This window comes from Centropristis striata, chromosome 13 (genome assembly GCF_030273125.1).
Source record: "Centropristis striata isolate RG_2023a ecotype Rhode Island chromosome 13, C.striata_1.0, whole genome shotgun sequence".
Taxonomy (NCBI): Eukaryota; Metazoa; Chordata; class Actinopteri; order Perciformes; family Serranidae; genus Centropristis; species Centropristis striata.
Window position 1 is genome coordinate 12,677,781 of NC_081529.1, and position 18,905 is coordinate 12,696,685.

At 35.7% G+C, this 18,905-nt stretch overlaps 1 protein-coding gene across 2 annotated transcripts; it reads right to left on the reverse strand.

Annotated features, from left to right (window-relative positions):
• Positions 1-750: 750 nt before the first annotated feature.
• gtf2f1 (general transcription factor IIF, polypeptide 1) lies at positions 751-18,074 on the reverse strand. Of its 2 annotated transcripts, none has more exons than XM_059347689.1 (15): positions 17,782-18,074; positions 16,058-16,155; positions 15,517-15,589; positions 14,390-14,436; positions 13,886-13,958; positions 12,355-12,548; positions 8,247-8,417; positions 7,923-8,131; positions 7,179-7,329; positions 7,011-7,066; positions 5,694-5,825; positions 4,732-4,802; positions 2,977-3,115; positions 2,713-2,851; positions 751-1,323 (listed from the first exon to the last, which is right to left on the reverse strand). In XM_059347689.1, the coding sequence occupies exons 3-15, from the start codon at positions 15,526-15,528 to the stop codon at positions 1,119-1,121; spliced, it is 1,599 nt and encodes a 532-aa protein (XP_059203672.1). In that variant the 5' UTR covers positions 15,529-15,589; positions 16,058-16,155; positions 17,782-18,074; the 3' UTR covers positions 751-1,118. The 2 variants fall into 2 exon arrangements, with proteins under 2 accessions (XP_059203672.1, XP_059203671.1); XM_059347688.1 differs by having other exon boundaries at positions 15,945-16,155; positions 17,782-18,073.
• Positions 18,075-18,905: the final 831 nt, after the last annotated feature.

Genomic DNA, 18,905 nt, shown 5'->3' on the forward strand with positions numbered 1-18,905 from the left:
TTTTTTTGAAGGTGTGGGGGATTGGGGGTACATCAACCTGGTTGGGACATAGAAGGGGGTGCACAGCTAAAAAAGTTTGGGAACCGCTGCAATATGGATTTATTCAGTGCTACATTAAACCCTGTGAAACATATTTTATTGTGTAGGAGCCTCTTCATATTTTCATCTCTGAGGTATCTCACATTAAGGGAATTTTAATGGGGCCCTTTCAGTTCTTATCTTTAACATTTAATGAAACTGTTAAGTGTTTCATTATTTGGAATGATCTGAAAAGAGCATAAGCTTATGATCCAATAACAAAAGAAACAAGCATTCACCATTCCAAACAGCTCCATGGTAATCCCTCACTCTTATGCAAATATCACAAAACAAAGCACAAGCAAATGTTCAGCTGAACACCAACCCTCCTTCCAAAAGTTCTACACAATCTCCTCTAGAGCAAACAGATCTATATTATTCTTTAAATTATTATTTTTTTTTGGTAAAAAGAAAAGAAAATCTTTTTAAAACCCAACTTCATTTTTTCAGATTCCAGCTAAAGATGCCAAGACTCCATTTTAATTTTCTATTTGAAGCATCTTTATCTAATGTTTCATTCAATTTATATAAAATTGTGTTTGTTTATTAATGCAACGTATATACAATGCACCTAAAATAGCCTGTTTTAGTATGAGGACAAAAAAAAAAAGAACACAAAAGCAAAATGTATATGAGGGATGAGTGTACAGAGTAAAACCTCACACAGCTGCATATTTTTTACATTTTATTGGGAAAAAAAATCCACCTAAGAAGAACAAGTATAAGACTGTTTTTCATTCATTAAGTTCACACAAAGAAAAACTATAGAAATCCATTTTTCTGTATTCAACATTAACAAGGTTGCTATTATTTAATGTGAGATTTCAGGGTATAAAAAAAGAAATTCTAGATACTTAACAAAATACTTCCTGATAAATGCCACCTGTGATGTCAGGTTCACCTTGTGACATGTCACAATACAACCGGATTTAAAAACGCACACAAAACCTCCACGGCTCACGGTTTCCTTTCTGAGGAGCGTTATATCAGCCCTTCCCTCCGTTATACATCCTCTCCACCCCGTACCTCTCTTCCATCGTTTATTCAGTGAGGTAGAAGTGCATTTTGTCGTTTACGTTCTTGCGCTCTGGATTGAGCCGCTTCAGGATCTGTGCCAGCACGTTGACTGTCTGCTCGCTGCTCAAACCTGTGCGCTTGGTCTGGAACTTCTTCAGCAGGTCTTTAGTGGTCATTGGTTTACGGATCAGGTAGCGCCGGACCGCTTCCTCTGTTAGCTGCACATCACTGTGGAGGAGCCGGATAGAAGGGAACAGTTTATACCCAAAAACACAGTTAAAATCAGGTGGCAACCTCTGTGTCTGAGCAGGGAGGCAAACCAGGAAGTGCCTTAAGATGAATTCTAGCATAAATTCCAGCAGATGGCGCCAAGTTTGGCTGCAAAAATGTCCATTCATTTCAGTGCAAAATGAGAAAACTTCTCACTTGATTTATTATCTCAGAATTTTTTTTTTTAGGACAACACTATGGTCTCAATCACTAGTAAAAAATCTTCTTCAAGACAATTTGATGTCAATAGTTCTAATAATGGACCCATTTAGAAGAAAATAGAAGATAAAGAATCATATGATTTGGGGCGTGGCTACCTTTGATTGACAGGTCACTGACAAGGCGAGCAGTCATCAGGAGAGAAGCAGAGCAATGCGTATCCACGGCAACGTGTCAATATACGTTATATAGATATGAAAAAGAACGTTTAGCGGTTTGGTCTCATAACTTTGACCCTTTCACTGTATTGTCACTTAATGACAGTTTATTTGAACGTTTTATTCAGTAAAAATGTCTTGTTCATCGTTTGGTTGGACTAACAGATACTCCAAGGCAGGGATGGGCAACTGGAGGCCCGGGGGCCGCATACCGCCCGCACCCTCACTTGAAGTGGCCCTCAGTACAACTACATGATTTTGAGCATGAAATCTTAAAAGTGTAAAAATGCACAAAATTACTTCTTGCAATTAATGTTGGTCTGCTGTTCTTGCACTGATAAAAAAATAAATAACAGTAAGTGGTTATTTTTTATTTGCTTCAAACCTTTTGTATTCCTATTTATACTGTTATACATGCATTTGAGCATGAAATATGTTAAGTTACTGCACTGTAAACATATTTAAAATTGCAGTTTCATCATATCTGGTTAAGTGTACGGTCCTATATGTGGCCCTGTGGTAGTGTCCATGAAAAACTGTGGCCCCCTCCAGCATTAAAGTTGCCCCTCCCTGCTCCAGGGAGTCGCTGCTCAGTTTTCTGAGGTCAGTAACAAACATTTTGTTTTTGTTTTTTGCTAGCCAAAACTAACATCCCAGTTAATGCTCCAGTTAATGCTAACATGAATTAGCAATGATTTCTCTCAGTCAGGTTGAGGTGTAGAGAGGCTGTAGTCAGTGATCAGATCCCTCTCGCTCCTCCACAGTCCAGATATGGTCTGCCGAAACAAGATGGCGACGCAAGATGGCGACAAGTGTAACGCTGGACTCGATGCTTACAACGGGCCACAAACCAATGGGTGATGTCACGGTGACTACGTCCATTATTTATATACAGTCTATGGTTAAAATATTGTTAACTTTTCACAATGATCTTGGAATAACTAAAAATTGCATAAAAAAAGAGTGGTACCTTGAGCTGGGAGTGGATTTGCCTGATGGAGGTTGAGGCGTGCTCTTCCCAGAGGGAGCAGGGCTCTGGGTGCTGGGCTCCATCTTCAGCCGTTTGGCAGCAGGTGAGTCGGTGCTGGGACCCTGAGTCTGTCTCTTTCCTGTGGGACAGAGACACTTAGTTGGAATGGAATAATGAAAAGGGGACTTCAAGTTTCAAATGTCAACATTTCCATGTCATGTGTCATATTTAATCATTAGAAATAACAGGTGTATGAGCAAACACCTTGCTCCAGCTTGCTGGCAGCAGCACGGAGAGTGTTGGAGGTGGTGGCAGAGTCTATGGAGGGCGTCCCGGGGCGACTGCCAGTCCTGGAGCTGCCTGCAGAGCCGCGACCTCCACGTTTAGGAGGCGTGCGCTTCTTCTGAGAGAGGGAAAGAAAGGAACGCCGTTTTGTTTTTAAATGCAATTAAAATTAGAGCCCCGTGTGTGCTTATGCGGAAACTTTTATCATGCAGAAAATGTTGCTTGGTATGGTTTAGAAATGGTGTTAGCTGTACATGTTTTTATTTTTATTTTTTTAAAGTAATGATGATTTAGCCATTTGGGTGATTGTCATGAAGCCAGTCTAAGTTCTGTCTGTGAAGATTATAAGGACATACTTTATTAAACTACATATATTTCACTTTTATATGAATGAACAATATAGCCATAATGAGGCACAATTAATTGTTTTGTGTTAAAATAATAAAAATATAATTTCTATATTTTTTTAACACATCTTTGATTCACAAATTCATTACCGTAATGCGTCCAGATAAAAAAGTCATGGTTTCCCCACACTTATATACAATAAATATTTAATAAACTTTATAAAAATAAATATACATTTGTTTAAAAATGTATAATCAAACATAATGGTTTTTAACAATGTAAAAAGAACAAAATCTGAATTAAAATTGATGAGAAAAAATGGTTAAATGTTACGGTAATGATAAAATTGTTTGCATTAAAATATGTGTATATTTTAATAAAATACATTTTGGTGATACCAGCTACCCTTGAGCATATTTAAGAGCTTGCCAAAGGAAAGAAGAAAAAAAAACTTTTGTTTTTTTATTTTTCTTTCAAAACGTGTTACTGGAGCTTTGACTTTGACAATTATTTCAATTACTAAGTAAGAGCTTAGAACATATTTATCATTTTACTGCAGTTCTGACCAAGGTTATTTTAGTTAACGAAAACTAATGTGATGACGAAAACTGGAATTGAAAAAAAACATTTCCGTTAACTGAAATAAAAATAAAAACAAGAGTTTTTAAAAACCGATAACTAGTCAGCATCTTGGGGCGTCCCGGTGGCTCACACTGGTAGAGCGCTTACCATGTAGGCTGAGTCCTTGCTGCGGCGGAGCCGGGTTCGAATCCGGCCTGAGCTCCCTTTGCCGCATGTCTTCCCCTCTATCACCCCCTTTCTATCTGTCACTATCAATAAAAAGCAAAAAATGCCCAAAAAAATAATCTTAAAAAAAAAAAAAAAAAACGATAACTAACTGAAGCTGTATTGTGTGGTTACAAAACTTACTAAAACTAACAAATTATAGTGAAAATGTCCTTCGTTTTCATCTTTGTCAACTTTTTTCATACATAAACCTTTCTGGTTTTATGACTTATAAACTTATTGGGGCTGAGATGGATCAAACAAAGGAAATAAAGGAAACATTTATTGTGACTTTTTTGAATCTGGCACCCAAATACCCCATTACAAAACAACTACAACTAATAAACACTAAACTAAAACTAAGCATTTTCCCAAAAAAATACAAACTAATTAAAACTAGCAAACTCACTCTAAAAACGAATTAAAACTAACTGAATTTGAAAACAAAAAATTAAAACTAATCAAAAATCCAAAACTATTATAACCTTGGTTGTGACACACACAAACAAATGGTAAAACTGACAATCTACATTCTTAACAAGAACAGACCTTTAAAAATGAGAAACTTTCAATTCAGTCAGACAAAGAGACACTAATCACCATGAAGAGAGCCGAGGCCGTCCCTCCCTCAATGTCACTGTCGTCTGAGCTCTCCGACTCGCCGCTGCTGTCTGTGACACACACCAAGATTACAAGTTAACATCATTTCACTTGTATTGTGCATCAAGCAGAGCTGAGTATCATCATAAACAGAAAGTTAAAGAAAACAGGAATGATCTTGGGATTTTTGAGTTCTCCCTTCTTCTAGCCATGATTGTGCTGTTTTATTAGAGGTGCAGAACGTATATATTGAAGTGGAAAACGAGACCAAGGTGAGTAAAATGTGACGGGAGCAAAAAACGCCCTAAAAATTACTCGGCATTCAGAGGGTCACAGTGTGTAATTTGTAGGGCCAGGACTCGATTAAAAATTGTAATTGAAATTAATCACATTTTAATCGCATATAAATATTTGACCTGAGAACAGTGAGAAGTCATTTTTTTCACATGGAGTTTCAGTATACCATTGAATAATGACTGAATACATAGGCTTAAGCAAAAAAAATATTGTTCATTTTTGTTCAAGTCCAACAGACCAGTGCAATGTTTGCCATTAAGTGTAGCAATAGCATATTTAGAAATATAGTACATTTCAGAAATTCAGGTAGCCTATAGGTAGGTAGACCTTCTGTAAACTAGAATACTTTGGTTTTTTAAGTAAAACACAATCCACGCAAGCTACCACACTAGCCGCTAGCTGCTATATGTTTTGCATTGAGGTGATACTTGAGGCTCGATGTGCTGAGGCTTGTTGTTGTCTGAACTCATGAACGCTAGTTGGTGCTCCAGTATAATCGGTCTGCCTGAAACTCATCCAGTGACAAACGTTCCGCGGTGCAAAAATAAGTGCGATTAAAATGCGTCAATTTTTTTAACGTGTTAATTTTTTTGTAATTAATCTTAATTAACACGTTAAAGTCACGGCCCTAGTAATATGTCAAACTGACAGCATGAGGTCTGTACCTTTTTTCTTCTTCTTTTCCACTTGGACCGGGGTTTTCTTTCCTTCCTCTTCTTCCTCCTCCTCTTTTGTCTCCTCTTCATTCTGCTTCTCCTCCTCACTCTCCTCCTCACTTTCAGACGCTTCATCGATCCCTATAAAGAACAAACATTGTGACGGAAAAAAATAAATAAATACAAATTTAATCATTCAGCAAAGCCAAAAACATGGAAATGTAATGCTGACAAAAATGTAAAAGTTACAGAATTACCAGCCTAACTGTAAGCCCAGTGACCATGATCTTTTTTTTATTGTATACAGTCAACATGCATCAAGTCCTCAGTGATTTCTTTCTCAGTTCAATAATCAGGGTTCGTACACTTTAGCAGTGGTCATATTCAAGACTTTTAGGTCCATTTTAAAGCTTTTCCAGTATCTTACACCTGTTGTAAGTTGCATGTTTTAGATGAGTACTTACATACTAAAAGGGGGAGATTTCACTTAACCATACCAACAGCGATGGTATTACACTTTTAGGAGGAACGGTCTTCATTTCAGATAGGCTACTTATTATTTTTTACATTTGACATGTGATTATCTATAGTCTATACATCATGGGTCTCAAACTCGCAGCCCGGGGGCCAATTGTGGCCCTCGTGACGATATTTTGTGGCCCCCACCTTGATATGAAAGTTTAATGTGAGTTTTATATGAATGACACTTTACGGTGTTGTGTGTGGAAGGTCCCTTTAATTACTTTTTTTTGGTAATTTTGTGTCTTTTTTAAATCATTTTGTGTCTTTTTTAGTAATTCTGTGTGTTTTTTGGTAATTCTGTGTCTTTTTTTGGTAATTCTGTGTCTTTTTTTAGTTATTTCATGTCTTTTCTTAAGTACTTTATTTTTTTCTGTCATTTTGTCTTTTTTCATAATTTTGTGTCTTTTTGGTAATTCTGTGTCTTTTTGTAATTCTGTGTCTTTTTTAAATAATTTGTGTCTTTTTGTAATTATGTGTCTTTTTTAAATAATTTTGTGTCTTTTATTAAAAAATGTATGTCTTTTTTAATGATTTTGTGTCTTTTTCAGTAATATTGTGTATTTTTTGGTCATTTTGTGTCTTTTTTTTTTTTTTTTTGTAAATATGTGTCTTTTTTGGTCATTGTGTGTCTTTTTTTAAGTGATTTCGGGGTTTTTTCTGTCATTTTGTGATTTTTTGGCCCCCAGGTAATTTGAGTTTGAGACCCCTGAAAATTTAAATTCAAGCATTTTCAAGGATTTCAAGCACCTGTACGAACCCTGAATAATTAATAGATGAGCAATGTTCAGCAGCAGAAGGTCTGACCTTTGGGGTGTTCCTCTGCCTTGCTGGGCTTTCCTTTTTCTGGCTCTTCATCTGAACTGCTTGTGGAAAACAGAATAACATGCTAGTGAAAGAAATACAACCAACAGAAACACACATATAGTGTCCACAAAGAGGGAGTTTTTCTTGCAACCATGCAACGGATCTGACCTGCTTTCATCTGACATGTAATCCACCTCTAGACCCTCATAGTCCCCGTCATCGCTGTCCTCTAAGGCCTCTTTGTCACTGCTCTTTCTCTTCTTCTTCTTTGCTTTTCCTTTCCCCGTGTCTTTCTTTGTTTTTGTCTTGCTCTCTCCATCTGTCCAATAAAAAAGGACAGAAAAGGACAAAAAAGGAAATCAAATTATGACAGAGGGAAGAAAAATGTGGGTTAGTATGGCAGAATAAAGGAACATTTAAGATCTAGGGCTGGGCGACATGGACCAAAAGTCATATCCTGATATATTCAGGCTGAATATATTTTTTTCGCATAGTGAGAGCAAATGTTCAGTCAAAGTCAAAGTCAAATATGACATGTCACAAGTAGTTTTATTGAAACCGTTTTAGTGAACATAAATACTGTATAACATTTTTTTTTTTTTTTTAAATCAAAGCTCCACAAAGTGCACATTTAAATAAAAAAAATATCTTAAATAAAAATTGCCTATGAAATAAAATAGGCCAATTTTTTTCTGAAATAAATATATTATATGAGAAAAGAATAACAAACATTACAAAAGAACTAAATATGGCAAACCCTAGTAAGGGCAGTATTAATATAGAAAGAAAGAAAAAACTATTTCGATAAATGTGATATGGTCTAATTCCATATCACATTTAAAAATAAATCAAAATATTTTTTATATGGATATATCACCCAGCCCTAATCCCATCCTGTGTTCTGTCTCCTACCGTCCCCCATACTGCTGTCACTGTCATCGCTGCTCATCTCCAGGTCGTCTTCCAGGTCGTGAATGCGCAGGTCGCCTCCTCTTCCGCCACCCTTCTTTTTCTTCTTCCCCGACTTTTCGTTCTCATCTTCGTCATCCTCACAGCCACGCTCCTGCTCCCGGAGACGTCTCTGAAGCATGATGCTGAAGTGATTCACCACCTTGTTTCTCCTGTAAAACCAAAGCAATGTCTGATATTAAGTGTTTTTGACACACCTGCACCGGCGAACGACTTATTTTTCTTTACTAAAAACAGCCATCCCTCCCTTTTTCTCCCCTCTCTCACCTGCCCCACTCCTCCTCTGCCTCCTCAGCAGTGAGAGTTCGGTGTTTGGCCTGTGGTGTAAAGTTGTACCAGCCGTGGACAGGGAAGGCCTCAAAAGCTCCATCTGGACACTGTGTAAAGATGTAGTAGGATGCGTTTTCTGTAACACCGCCCTTCTTTAGACCTTTGAACCTACACAAGGACAGAGAGAGAGACAGTAGGGATCTCCCATCAGGCCTTGTAGAACCTGATAATGTAATAAATTCCTGATAATGTAATAACCCCGATAATGTAATAAAAATCGGCACTTGAGTCCATTGAAAATGTAATAAAACCTGATAATGTAATAAACTTCCCGATAATGTAATAAAGTGCATTTCCAAATAATGTAATACACTTTTTTTTATCAATAATGTAATAAAGTATAAACATTACATTATCAGGTTAGCCTTCATTTCGCAAGTCCTGATAATGTAATAATTCCCCAATATTGTAATAATTTAACAGCAGACCACCCATTACTTGGGTTCAAGTGGTGATACTGTGTAGGCAACTCTAGCTCAAGAGCTCTAGCGCCATGAGTTGAATGTTTATTCACTTTTGACCCGTTCATCTGTTTTTCACAAACGAGGTATCCATGACACACGAATGCATTCAACAGAAATCTAAAGGTGCTTGGTGTTATACTTTATTACATTATTGGGAAATGCACTTTATTACATTATCGGGAAGTTATTACATTATCAGGTTTTATTACATTTTCAATGGACTCAAGTGCAGATTGTTATGTTGCACATATGGTAGAGCTCATACCATAGAGCAGGGGTGTCAAACTCAAACATACAGTGGGCCAAAATGTAAAACTTGGACAAAGTCGCAGGCCAACATTGATATTTATTTAAAAAATGGACCTAAACAAGTTCAAATGAAATGGAACAAGCAAAGCTTGATATAACTTACTATAGCAAACATGCAAAATCAAATTTCAAATAAAACAAACATCAATGGAAATAATTTATTCAAGGTTCATACACTTTTTGAGTGGTCAAATTCAAGCACATTTCAAGGACTTTCAAGGTCCATTTTCAAGCTTTTCCAGGACCTTACAATGGCTGTAAGTTGCATGTTTTAGATGAGTACTTAAATGCTAAAAGGGGTAATTTCACTCAACCATACCGACAGCGATGGTTTTACACTTTTAACAACCAAAAGTACAGTTTGCTAATCTCAATATTCAATTTATTATTTTTTTCATCGAACATGTGATTATCTAGAGTCAGATTGCACGAGAAATACAGTAAGAATTTCAAGCACTTTCAAGCACTTTATCCAAAATCCAAGCACTTTTCAAACCTTGAAAATACAATATTAAAATTTAAGCATTTTCAAGGATTTCAAACACCCGTACGAACCCTGTTGATTAAATAAAATTCAAATAAAAATCGTATGCCTCTTTCTTTATATGCAGCCGTCTTTAAATCTAAATTTAACAGTAATCTTTTTCCACAGGCTAATAATAAATGTAAAAATAAAATAACAATAATAAATCAATTGACTAATAATAATATCCTTCAATGAATGTGCAACCACTCAAGCCCATGCCTTGGACTAGCAAGAAAAAGTGCATAAAGACAACTTTAATGTGCAGTTTGCTACATACTGATCTACTCTGTGTTCAAGCCAAAACACCAGCAGAGCATTCTGGGATTTGTAGTATTATTTGCGCTGTATAATACCTGCGGGCCAGCTCTAGTAGTCATTTGGCTTTCCCGCATGTCTTACCCTCTGTCTCCCCCTCTCACTCTGAATATATCTCTACTATAAATAAAGCTGTAAATGCCCAAAAAATATATTAAAAAAATAAAAATAAAAAAAATCATATATAGAGCCCGACCCATATGGGATTTTTGTGCCCGATGCCATGGAATGAGCTGGAATAAAATTAAACCTTTTATCTGGATTAAGCACTAATTGTGCACTGTGAAAGTAGCTCTCTGGGTACATTTACAAACACAAAACTTTATCAAATGATACTTAACATTACACAAACAATGTTTCACGTCGTCAGCCAATTATATAAATGATAACTGAAAAATAAAGGATAGGATTAAAAAAATAGCTAAATAAACATCATTACTGTTCAGTGTCAATTGCCAACTATTTAAAAAGAAAAATAAATTACTAGCCAACACCATTTCTAAATCAAGCCAATCAACATTTTCTGCATTATATATTGTGTAGAAAAAGTTTTCATAACGGCACATATCGGACAGCAAATACACAGATACAGATATGCCTTTGATAGGCCAAAATCAGCTGATAATATCTGTCGGGCTCTAATAATATTCCCTTTACTTCCACTGACTTTAACGCTCTGAGCCCCACAATCCACCTGCAGGTTTGAATGTGATATTATTGTTGAACTATCAATTATGTGTGACTAACCCTGCTGTCAGGAAGAACAACCATATCTAAGCTTAAATTATAGATGTTTTAAGAAAAAAAATCACTCTATTCTACATGTATGTACTCGACATATATAAATTAATCAGTAAAAGCTCTAAAATGTAAATAGTTCAATATGTATTCTGCCCTACTAAGTCTAACTACAATAACTACGCAAAGGGTAAAACAGAGAAAAACTGCTTTAAAGTTTTTTAATGTTTTTAACTGGCCAGCCAAATGGGTTATTGGTAGGTAAGTAATACAACACTTATTTCTACATGTTTTTATGATGTAATATTCATGCTCAAAAATCATGACGATTTTTTTTTTACCTTTGACCCCAAAAATTTAGATACTGCACTTGCTGTAAAAGGTTCTAATAGTAATGATAAACAGAGTGCAGTAACTACAATGCTGTTGTCTTCTTTCAGCTTTTATATTTTGTTTTCAGCAAATAAACATTTTCAAATTTAATTTGATATCAGTGTGTTTAAAAGTGTTCAACAACTCGATTCAAAGATGTGTGTATTTTAGACTTAATATCCTAAAGTAATGTTATATTTTAGTCTTAATAATCACTTTATCTCACTTTTTTACATAATTAGTATCTAGATAATAATTTCCCTTTCAAATAAACTTATAATTTCTATTATTCTTGCCTTCACTATTCAACACAATGAAGAAAAACAAGGCTACATTGTATGACAGTCAAAGCTAAGCTTTGGTTTTGAGTTGGATTTTGTAGTAACTGCAATTTCTTCATTGTTTCTCTGAAATAAAGCAACATTAAAATCTAAGACTTTGTCATAAGATAAAACAGACATCAAGGAGATCATTTTATATTTTAACTCAATTTCGCCAAAAATGTAGTTACTGCAGTTAGACTTTGTAGGGCAGAATAGTATGTGGATGTATAGCATGTGGGCAATTGGAAAAATTAAATATATATAGATTCCAGTTCTGCTAAATAAATTGTAGGAAATTCTAATTGTGTTTTGTGTCTTTTTTTTTTTTTTTTTTAGGATTTATGGCAGTGAAAAATAAAGCCACAGTGAGTGAAAAAAATGCTCTGCAACTGCTCAGGGTTCAGTGGGTCAAAAAACATAAAAAACAAACACATTTTATCCATGCAAGGGCTTTTAAACTTAACTTTAAAATTTATTTTTTATTTAAATTTATACTTATTTGAAGGTGGTATATATGACATTCAGAATTTGTGCAAATGACTGGCAATTTCAATATGTACGTTTTATTTAGAATTGGCTTTATATTCGTATATTTTTGATATTTTGTTATTTCAATTAATTTTGACATCGATTTAGGCTTTTATTTTGAAGGCAAGTCTGTTTCGTCTCACAGACCTCCACAGACAGACTTACAGGAAAAGCTCAACACATTATTTAGACTTGTTTTTTGTTTTGTGCCCCTACAGTTACATTGACAAACTATTTTTAAGAATTCTATATTAAAGATGTTTTTTGTTTGTTTGTTTTCTCCAGTTGTATCTTTCCTGCTAAAAACTTACAGATTCCAAGTAGATGGCTAAGAGGGTTGCAAAGATAGAAACACCTATACAAAAAACATGCCAGGTTCAGTTCATCATATCTGTATGTGTTCTAACCTAAAAGACACATGTTGCTTTAACTGAGTGAATCAGAGGATAAAGATGTGTGTTTCTGCCCACCTCTTGCCAGCTTTGCCATTGACCTTGAGAATCCAGGGCTGGTCCTCCACTTTGAATTCACGTGTCACAATACCAAACTTCTTCCGCCGAGCTTCCTCCCGCTGCTTTTTGCCAAACTCACTGCCAGCTGCACCTTCCGCCGACTCTTCCTCTCCATATATCCGCCGAGCACTCATGTCTCTTTCCATACGAGCCTGGGAAAGTAAAGGGAGGTGGTTGCTATGGCTGCCAATTCAACTTACTGATCTGAGCTCAAACTATCAGCCATGTATACTGCCCTACAAAGTCTAACTGCAGTAACGACATTTTTCGGCGACATTGAGTTATGATTAAAAAAAATTAACTCCTTGATGTCTGTTTTATCTTGTGGCAAAGTTTTAGATTTCAATTTTGGGTAACACTTTACAATAACCAACTAAGTGATGTTTATAGATGGTTTATAGACCAATTACTAACCATTTACAAAGTGCTATATATATATTTAATCTTTAAATGTTTAAAACAAATTTCTTAAAGGTATATGAATCATTTCAAAATCATTAACATACTTAATATGGTGTTAAAAATGTTAAAATGAGTATTAATAATAACAAAAAAAAAGTAACTAAAAGTAACTAAAGTAACTATAGACTTACATTAATATACCATCTATTTGTCATTTATAAATAGTAGTTAGTTAGTTAGTAAAACATTTATAAATTATGTATATACCATTCTAAATATACGGTTTATAAATGATGATTAAACATTAATAAACTATCTGTTTACCATTTATAAATGAGGGTTATTGTAAAGTAATTATGCTTTATTTCAGAGGAATAAGCAAAAATTTCAGTAACTACAAAATCCAACTCAAAACCAAGGCAGGTAACTTCACTTACCACGGCCTGATTTGGAGATGTATATATATATATATATATATATATATATATATATACATACACACACACACACAAATTTAAACATAAAACCAAAGCAGACCACAGTAACTTCACTTTGACTGTGATACAGTGTAGCCTTGCATTTCTTCATTGTGTTGAATAGTGAAGACAAGAATAATAGAAATTATGAGGTAATATGAAAGGGAAATTACTATCTAGATAGTGATGAAGTAAAAAAAAGTGAGATACAATGATTATTAAGACTAAAACATAACATTACTTAATAATAAGTCTAAAACAATCAAATCTTTGAATAGTAAACACTTTTAAATACATTTCTAACAAAAAGTTTGAAATGTTCATTCACAGAAAACTAAATATAAAAGCTGAAAGAAGACAACATTACTATTTGAACCTTTTACAGCAAAACCAGAGTGCAGTAACTACATTTTTGGGATCAAATGTCAAATAGACTATTAAATTATATCATCAATACATGTAGAAATAAGTTTCATATCACTTACCTACCTATAACCCATTTGGCTGGCCAGTTAGAAAACTTTAAAGCAGTTTTTCTCAGTTTTACCCTTTGCGTAGTTACTGCAGTTAGACTCTGTAAGGCAGTATAGACACAGTGACATAAAGCTCACCTGGGTCCAGGTTGAACAGTTGACTCTGTCTCCTGCATTGAAAGCCATGATGTTGTACTTCTTGCTGGTGTTTCTATGAGCAGACAAACAGAAATGCAAACAAAAACATAAAAACATTAACTTTTATCTGATTATTATTATTATTCCTACTTAGGGTCATAGAAAGTTGCCAGATCAACATACACACATAAATATATTTAGTTTACCATAGAGTCCAATAAATCAAATTATTAAGGCACATTTCAGCATCAAAGGTTGGGACACACACATACAAGCATGTTATGTACAGTCAACTGTATAAATGTAATGAAGTGGTCGAATTTTTAATGTCTTCAAAACACATGTAAGTAGTTATGAAAGCCTTGTTTAATCATTACTTCCTTTAACAAACCCATGTAAACACAAAAGTACACAGTGTCACTGCACAAAAACTGCCAGAATGACACTGAAGGCTTATGAAAACATTTTCCTGTGTATATTTGCATGTCAGTTTATGTCACTCACTTGGGGACTCTCACGGTGTATTCTGTGGATGAGGAACTGCTGCTCCCCTGGAAAACAAATATACAGATTGTTTGATTTGATCTGTAATGTTATTTAGATTATACACAGTACCAACAGATCACATCCTTCTTACTGGTTCTAACAGACGACAGCACATTACTCCGATTTTAGCTTCTCTTCATTGGCACCCTGTTCGTTTTAGAATTGATTTTAAGATTTTACTAGTCACTTTTAAAGCTTGTCAGGGGCTGGCTCCAAGTTACATTTCAGAGATATTGACACCTTATGAGCCGGCCCTCAGCCTCAGGTTGGTCCCTTCTGGCTGTTCCAAAGTCCAGGCTCTAAACTAAAGTTGATAGGGCGTTTGCCATCAGGGCCCCTCCACTCTGGAACACCCTGCCTGAGGACCTGAGGCTCGCTGAATCACTGAAATCTTTTAAGTCACTTCTCAAAACACATTTTTACAGACTTGCATTCATGTGATGTTGGTCCTTCTAACTTTAATGATCTAATTAATTAGAGGCTTTGTAATGAATTAATCGAAATTAATCACATTTTAATCGCATATAAATATTTGACCTGAGAGCAGCGAGAAGTATTTTTTTTTTCACATGGATTGTGTTTTAGTATACCATTGAATAATGACTGAATACATAAGCTTAAGCAACAAAAATATTGTTTATTTTTGTTCAAGTCCAACAGACCAGTGCAATTTTTTTGCCATCAAGTGTAGCAATAGCATATTTAGACGCTAGCTGCTATATGTTTTGCATTGAGGTGATACATGTGCTGTATATATATATATATGTGTGTGTGTGTGTGTGTGTATGTATGTATATATATGTATGTGTGTGTATGTATATGTATAGACAGGATTTTTATCCATGCTTGTTCTGTCAAAGCACTTTGTGAACACTGTTTTTAAATGTGCTATATAAATAAAAGGTATAATTATTATTATTATTCTCTTTTAAACTGAGATAAATAATCAAAGGCTGTCTACGTGATAAGTGAAGGCTATTGACTTCCAGCTACCTTGTTGTCAGATTAGAGCAGGTCACATGAGCACACTTCACTAAGAGGGTACAGTGAGACTTCATAGTTATAGAGTCGTAGTGAAGACTCACCAGTGACGTCATGGTTGGTCTTCTCTGTGGGTCTGCTAACACATCAACAGTTGTTTCAAGATAGTTGGTGACACTAAAAAGAAGAGTTTAGTTAATTATGGACTGAACCAGACGAAGTATGAAATAAAAAGGTAAATGAGCTTTGCGCTAATTCATCATTATGTTGTTGCTAAGTGCCAGCTGCTCAGTGGGACGTAGCTGAATCTGGATTATTTAATACTAGCATATTATATTAATAAAGGAACATTATACCCTGTTGCCATTAAGGTTAACTCCCCTCACATTCATTTTAGAATACTAATAATACCGTTACACCGAATTGTATCTTTAGCATCTAGTGCTAATATAAAGAGTAGCAACACGCTTAGCAATCCATTTAGCTGCAATCTACGGCATCCGTTACCAGGATACTCAAGCTACGAACTTACGTGGCGATAAGAGGAAATTGATGGGCACACAAATGCAAATTTTGCGCATAAAGCCCACATCAATCCATAGTATTTAGGCATTAAACTGAAGAAAATAGCTGCATTTGATTTACCGGTGCACAGGACTTGTTCCGTTCGTATAAACAGTCTACCGGAAACGAAGACTATAAATATTTGTTCCTAGCAACCCGCTGCGTCCGATCAAGTGTTCCTGTGGTTACAAGGAGGAAGGTTACTATGGAGCAGCTAAAGAAGTTTAAAAAATACAAGTTATGCTATGATAAAAAGCTTTATAATATATTAACATTACATGTAACTGTTTAGTCAGGCGGCTTAGCTAAATAATGGGGACACGCCGGACAAAGCACCATTTTTTCCACATGCTCTCTTTCACTATTGGCTTCAAGTTTTGGTGAGCCACTTCATCAATTTTGTGGATCAGAGATGGCAGCCATATAAAGTCTATGAGAATCAATATATCTTCCAAGCCACTTAGAAGGTCAATCAAACGGCAAATCAAAAAACACAACGGCAAATCAAAAAACACAACAGCAAATCAGAAAACACAACAGCAAATCAAAAAACACAACAGCAAATCAGAAAACACAACGGCAAATCAAAAAACACAACAGCAAATCAGAAAACACAATGACAAATCAAAAAACAAAACGACAAATCAAAAAACACAACGACAAATCAAAAAACACAACAGCAAATCAGAAACGACAACGACATTAACCAAACCGCAAAAGGTAGGTACCCTTGGGCGACATGAGTCGTCAGTGACGATGATTTGCCGTTGTGTCATAAGCCAGGGTATCAAGGCCATAAAATAAAACAATGATTTTAAATCCACATCCATAATGTATTTGATTTAAGGACTAGGAATAACACTTCTGAGGAAGATTGGAGTCTCAGTCGAAACAGTCAAGCAGGTAAAGAAACATCTCCTTGTAAAGTAAAATGCATCAATGTTGTGCACTTTGAGAACTAATTGCTGTCAACATGCTTTCCACTAGGACATGGAGCAGCCAGCCAGTGTTTTTTTCCATAAAAGTCCAAATTTGATGGCCTCCCATAGATCTAATTCCACTATTCCATCATATACACTGAACTTAATCATTGCCTATTTAAGATTTATTTTAAAGGAGAATAAGGGTTCTTGTATATTTTATTTAAGGCATCTTATTTTGACAGTCTTTTTGTGAATTCTGTGGTCAATTCTGTTAACATACTGCGCTCTTATTTTGAAAGCGGCACGTGTTTAGCTACAGGAAGTTATTCAAAACAGTTAGTCGGAAAAAGGGAGATGTAACAATTTTTTTAGATCGCTCTAACAAAGCTATTTTTTCATTTGTCTTAAAAGAACCTGCATGTAGACGTTCAGGAGGAACTCAGGACGCTCAAAGTGAAGTCGGATCAATGATAGGTATTATGGTTTTGCCAAAAATGCTTTCTGTTTGAGGCCAGAAATTCCAGTCTGTCTACCTCTGCTGTCAATGAGCATGAAGGGGTACGTGAGTCATGTGACAGGGCTGTGGAGATACCTCAGGTTAAGAAACATTGGTTTATCTGATGGGGGCTCAGTTTGGCCCTGCTTTAAAACTAGCTTTCCTATGCCCCATCAAAAATATACTGCGGTCAAGTGAGCCATCATTCTCTTCTCCGTAGTCAAACCAGCCGTCCCTATATAATGTAATGCGCCCGTATTGTGATATTTATGGTAAATTCATTGAAACTGCTCCAAGCAAGCTGACACGAAGGATAAACACTTTACTGTCATTCTCACTTTGCAGTATAAAACAGTGAAAAGTCCTGTAAGTTTGTGAGAAGATACCTGAGGTCCTCTAGAATGTACTTGAAGTAGAATTAGTGACTGCAAACAGAATTTTAATATAATGTAATATTTTACTGTACAGTGTCATGAACCGGCTCAGAGCATGACAAAACAAGGGAGACCTCATATGTAGTCAAGTTATAAGAAAATTTGGTTTATTTAATTAACTGAAAGCAACACAAAGAAACTTAATTATGTGAGTCAGTATATCAGTGGTGAGGTGTGTGCATGCATGCAATGTGGTGAAATGCAGGTGTATAAGCTGAAAGTAACTAACAAACTGAACAAAACCAACTAAACCAGACTATCTACAACAACCCAAGGTGGTGGCTGTGGAGGAGAGAAAGGAGAACTGAGACCTCAGCTCCTCTACATAGCCTCAGTGATTGATACTGGATTCAGGTGTGCTTCTCCAGCCTCCTCCAGCCTCTGCAGATTGGAGGAGTGGCCTGACCTGTGGCCCCTCCTACAAAGGAAGACAAATACAACATGCCACAACACACAGAGGGGAAGGGGGTCATCACAACAGTCTATATCGAAAGGCGTTTTATTTTATTTTTTTAAATCCACAGTGAACAGTTCTGTGAATATCATGCAATTAATCTTATTTCCATATTTATTTGGTATTTGGACCTGGTTGTGTAACACACAACAAATACATTTTCGGCACATTTTCAGACAATTTTGATTATTTCACGTGGTCAAGTTAATACTTCATCTCCTCTCTGTGGGTAAGAGTTTTATACTGCAAAGTGAGAAAGAATGACAGTAAAGTGTTTATCCTTCATGTCAGTTCGCTCTGAGCAGTTTACATGAATTTACCATAAATATCACAATACGGGTCACTACATTATATAGGGATGGCTGGTTTGCCTATAGAGAAGAGAATGATGGCTCACTTGACCGCAGTAAAAATACCTCCATTCTGGTGACCTTACTTATCATTTATGCCTTAACATTGATATGCCTCCAGGCCACACACTTTCCTTTATGGATGTTAATGTCACTGTTCTTTAAAATAATCATACTAGTATGGAGATGCATTTAAATCAATTTTGTTCTACTCGTTGCAAGAATTGGATCTATTTTATTGAAGTGTTGCAGTTCCTTGTTGTGACCACTCG